Source organism: Rhincodon typus, chromosome 11 (assembly GCF_021869965.1).
Source record: "Rhincodon typus isolate 14 chromosome 11, sRhiTyp1.1, whole genome shotgun sequence".
Lineage (NCBI taxonomy): Eukaryota > Metazoa > Chordata > Chondrichthyes > Orectolobiformes > Rhincodontidae > Rhincodon > Rhincodon typus.
Window position 1 is genome coordinate 75899456 of NC_063342.1, and position 4956 is coordinate 75904411.

At 41.6% G+C, this 4956-nt stretch overlaps 1 protein-coding gene across 1 annotated transcript; it reads right to left on the reverse strand.

The window, feature by feature from the left end:
* Positions 1–3702: 3702 nt before the first annotated feature.
* Positions 3703–4638, reverse strand: LOC125484353 (probable G-protein coupled receptor 139). The gene has a single exon (XM_048602562.1). It carries the CDS (start codon positions 4636–4638, stop codon positions 3703–3705), a length of 936 nt encoding a protein of 311 aa, XP_048458519.1.
* Between the last annotated feature and the right edge of the window lie 318 nt (positions 4639–4956).

Sequence of the window (4956 nt, forward strand, 5' to 3'; positions counted from 1 at the left end):
CCACCCCCACTTCCTTCCTACTAGCCTCATCCCCGCCCCTTTGACCTGTCCGTCTTCCCTCCCACCTACCAGCCCCTCCCTCCCGACAAACGCCCATCCCAACTCCCTACCTACACTCACCTTTACTGGCTCCATCCCTCCTCCTTGACCTGTCCGTCTTCTCTCCACCAATCTGCACCTCTATCCACCCTCCATCATCGCCTCCTCCTCTCTCTATTTAGTTCAGAGTCCCCTTCCCCTGCCCCATTCCTGAAGAAGGATCCATACCCAAAACGTCAGCTTTCCTGTTCCTCTGATGCTGCGTGGCCTACTGTGTTCATCCAGCTTCACACCTTGTTATCACAAACTCACAGTCACGCTCACAGAATGATACTGTGCCTGAGCGATAATGCTAAAAATCTTGATATCACCAACTCAGGACATTTTCTTAATAACCATCAGGACAGAGGTGGAGGGACAATAGAATATGTTTGGAATTGTGTTCCCTTGCCTGTCCTCACCATTCATTCCAGAATCATGAAATCACATGGCATCTTCTGAAGTATGGGACAGATAACCTGCTGCTGAATCCCATCTATTCCATTTTACTCACAGATGATGACTCTACACTCCTCCATGGTGAACAGTCTATGGAAGAAGCACTGATGGTGGTAAGGATTGTGCTCTTCATGTGGGACCTAAATATCCATCACCAACAGTTGTTTGATAGCACCGATACAGACTTGGAGTAGCTGAGTGCAAAAGGACACTGCTGCTAGACTGAACTTGTAGCAGGTGTTGAGAGGGAATATAGAAGGACAAGTGCAGCAGATCCAAGGCAAGAATGCCATTACTTAGCGAGGAAAGGCAAGGTTTCACAGCACTGTATGTGTGTTCTCACTAATTCCCAGGGAAATAGAACATCATTTTCTGATTGTATTCTACTTTCCCTTGTTAAAAAATATGGACAAAATGTAAAATTGATTCTTTATTCCTTGCATTATGAAGAATGCTGATGTTCTACTGGTCAAGAGAGATCTCCCATTTAAATGACGCTTCATTTGTATTCTTTTATTTTTTTCATTTGACAAGATCGTCTTTCACTGAAACATGACTGTGCAATGCTCAAGAATTGGTTTCATCAAGAAAAGAGCAAAAAAATGATAAAATATAATCAATCAAACGCTTCTGAGGGTTGGTTTGGACTCAGTGGTCTGAATGTTCTGCTTCCATACGATAGTGATTCTATGATTCTGTGAAGTCATTCAGGTTTCATCTCAGAAATTCAAAAACAACACAATCCATGGTTCTTCCAGTTGAAAACAGGATAACATTCTTCCAAACCAAACAAGGAAAATGCTGGAGAAATTCAGCAGGTATGGCAACGTTTGTGTACAGAAAGGATATAACATGGTACCATCAATTCTCCATTTTTTTGACATCCTCTACTGCGCTCTCACACGTGTGTAGAGTTTGTGTCTCATTTACTTTGCACTTAGTCGAGAGGACAAAATGTCTCCATTTCACATCCTAATTAAAAACACATTTTACATCTCAGAGATGGCAAGAAATGTTGGAGTCAGAAATAACACAGTGCGGAGCTGGAGGAACACAGCAGGCCAGGCAACATCAGAGGAACAGGAAAGTTGATGTTTCGGGTCAGGACCCTTCTTCAGAAATAAGAAACATCTTACTATTTATCTATCATTTATCATTTGGAGATTTGGAGATGCAGAACCAAAGTCAGCTTTTCTCCAGGAGTCAAGAAATAGAAGCATTTAGCTTGTACGCAGGCTCCTCACTGATACAGAAACAGAAAGAGAGAGAGAGACAAAGTTAGACAGAAACAGAAACAAATATCAGGACATAGACAGAAGCCAGGCCATAGAGACAGAGAGATGCAGACAGAGAGAGAGTGACAATTTTAATACATAAACCCTGAATTTTTCCAGGATTAATGCGATATGTTTGGGAATAGGAAGCTAAATTGATCAAAATTTTCAATTCGAGATGAGGGAGGGATGCTGCACCGATGATATCATTGATATACCAGAGAAAGAGTTGTGGGTGGGCGCTGGAATAGAACTGGAACCAGGAATGTTCGACGTAGTTCAGAAAGAGCCAGGCATAACTGGGGCCCATGTGGGTACCCATGGCTACCCCTCTGACCTGAAGGAAGTGAGAGGACTTAAAAGAGAAGTTGTTCAGGTTGAGGATGAACTCGGCCAGGCGGAGGAGAGTGGTGATGGATAGGTACAGTTCAGGCTTTTGTTCCACGATTAAGTGAAGAGCCCTGAGACCATCCTGATGGGGGGAAAATGTGTAAAGGGATTGCACATCCATGGTAAAGACGAGGTGACTGGACACCGCAAATTGGAAATTCTGAGGCGGATCAAAGGGATCATTGAATGTAAGTGGGAAAGGGATTAGACAAGGGGAAAAAATAAAACATGACATAGGGATTGGGACAAGAGATTGTGATTGGGGGTGATGGGTATCGTGTGGGAAGATATCAGGGCTTGGAGTGGAAAAACACCTGCACCCTTAGGTTTTGCGCATCCCAAATTGCACTTCAATTGGGTTAGAAGCCCAATTTACTGACATTGTGTATCCTACCATTTCATTTCCCAAAGCAAGTTAAATATTTCCTGTCTCTTCATTCACTGACTAATCAGGGAAGGGAGAGATGTGCACTGTATCTGTCAAAGATTAGAATTCTAGCTCAAAGAACCACAGCATAATTTGCAGTGCTCCACCAGGACTTGGATTTGGAAGCTACAGCGACCAGAGGAATGGAGAGGAGACATGAGAAGGCTGCTCCTGTAACTCTTGAAGGTTATGTTCCATTTGAGGGACTGCCTGGAAATCAGCTCTCCCTTGATGAAGTGTAAAACCTTTTGGATAAGCAATGTTTCAACAAGAAAGAAGCCACAAGCCTTTATGAAGCATTTCGACTCTAATTACAGCCTCCAAAACAGGCAACTGTAATATCCATTCAGGCAATCACCACCTCACATATTTGGCAAAAAAAAAGTCTGGATTCTGAAAATCTGAAACAAAAACAGAAATTGCTGCAGAAACTCAACAGGTCTGGCAGTATCTGTGGAAAGAAAGTAAGTTTAACTTTTCAAGTCCAGTGACCCTTCTTCAGAACCACCTGCCTCTAAGTAAACATATGTTCAATCCAACACAGGACTTCCGTCCTGACAGTTTCAATATTCCAATGAGCATTTATGGCAGTATCCCTGCTCCAGAGTGCTCAGGAAGTCCAGCTGGTTGGCTGAAAAATTAATTCTATCCTGCATAGGGTCTAACATAAGTTGTGCAGTATTAGGTCACTGGAAGGGTGAAGTTTGTACACCGCTTTCCTTAGCGGTTAGCTTGGCAGATTTTTGTGATATAGAAAATGAGAAACAAATTTGTAAAGTTGCTAAAGTTACTTATAGTAAATCTTTACCTCAAATTGTAGCCAGCAGCTGGAAGCAAACTTTAATGGCATTCTGATAAGACTTGGCTATCATGTAGTCCTACGGCCACGCTTGTCTGAAAACACCCAATCTTGGAAGCTAAGTAGACTGTCCTGACATGGTGAACAAATTGAATTCATTTGCTTTCATCAGCTTTTATTGAAGATCATTTGTGTCATTTCCAAAATTTCCCATTGCCAGATTCTCAGGATGATTGACATTCTTACACAGAAAAACAGATCAAACCTTATTTTAGTTATGAGATGACATTTTTCTGGGGGAGGTTTGTGTTCACTATCTTTAAAAAAAAATCAAGAAATTTATAGCAAGGAGGCTTCAGAATATTTCTCAGCTCTTCTCTGAATTTCCTCTGGGTTGCTGCGTAAATACATGTGTTTGTGCAGGAACTCAAATACTCAAGCAGATATCCAGTTTCCGTGGCTATATATCCAGGATTTGAGTAATCACCTTGATAATAAACACTGCTTGATAGTCGAGTGGTTGCAAAACTTCCAACAGATGTTAACCACAACAGAATAAAGCTGCCTGACACAGTGAAGAGTAATATGATGGATTTCCTCCGACCTTTTACCTCTGGATCACTCTGAACCTCATTGCCTTTACTTCGGAGATCCTTGCGTGTTCTGTTAGCCAATAAAATACGCCTGATAGTCAAAGAATTAAACAAGGTCATGAGAGCAAAAGGAAGCAAAACTACTGATGTTGACTGCAGCCAACTGTACACTGACCATGCGGGCATTGTATAAACAGCTGCTTTTGTCCTGCACCCCCATTGCACATTGTTAATTATTCGTTCGGCTTCATATGAAAAGAACATAGGAACACCCTTTAAACAAGTCAGGACAGAAGATGTTACCATAACTGTAGTTGCAATTCTCTTGGTGCAGTACTTTTCTTTAAAGTCATGACAACAGATTGCCACAAATCGGTCAAACGTGAATGTGACTGTGAACCACACTGACATATGTAGAGTAACAAAAGTTATGTACAAGACAAACTTACATACAGCAGTGTAAGACAGAAAGGAATATGGAAAGTGATAATTAAATATCAAGTACACTATCACATTGAAGACCATGATGAATAGATCTGCTACTGCCATGCCCACCATGTAGACAGAGATACATTTTGAAAGGCCACAATTTCCTCGGGAGAGAATCAGAATTGTCATAATATTTGCTGCAAGAAACAGACAGAGAAGTCGAACATTATTGTGCCCACATGGAATATATATATCTATTATTTTTTTCATATCTGATACAAGCAGATTCCTGATATGAGTCGAACTGATCACTTTTCACTAGGTCAAGGAAGATAGAGGGCAACAGATAAAACAAGATGTGATAGGCTGAAATCATTCCCATGAATGTCATTCCCCATTTTCCAATAAACTGCACCCTGGTATTCCCAAAATGTTCCCCATCATGCAATGGGGCCTGTTTCAGGACTGCATTCTGGTGTCAGGAATTATTAGAGGCGTCTCCACAGA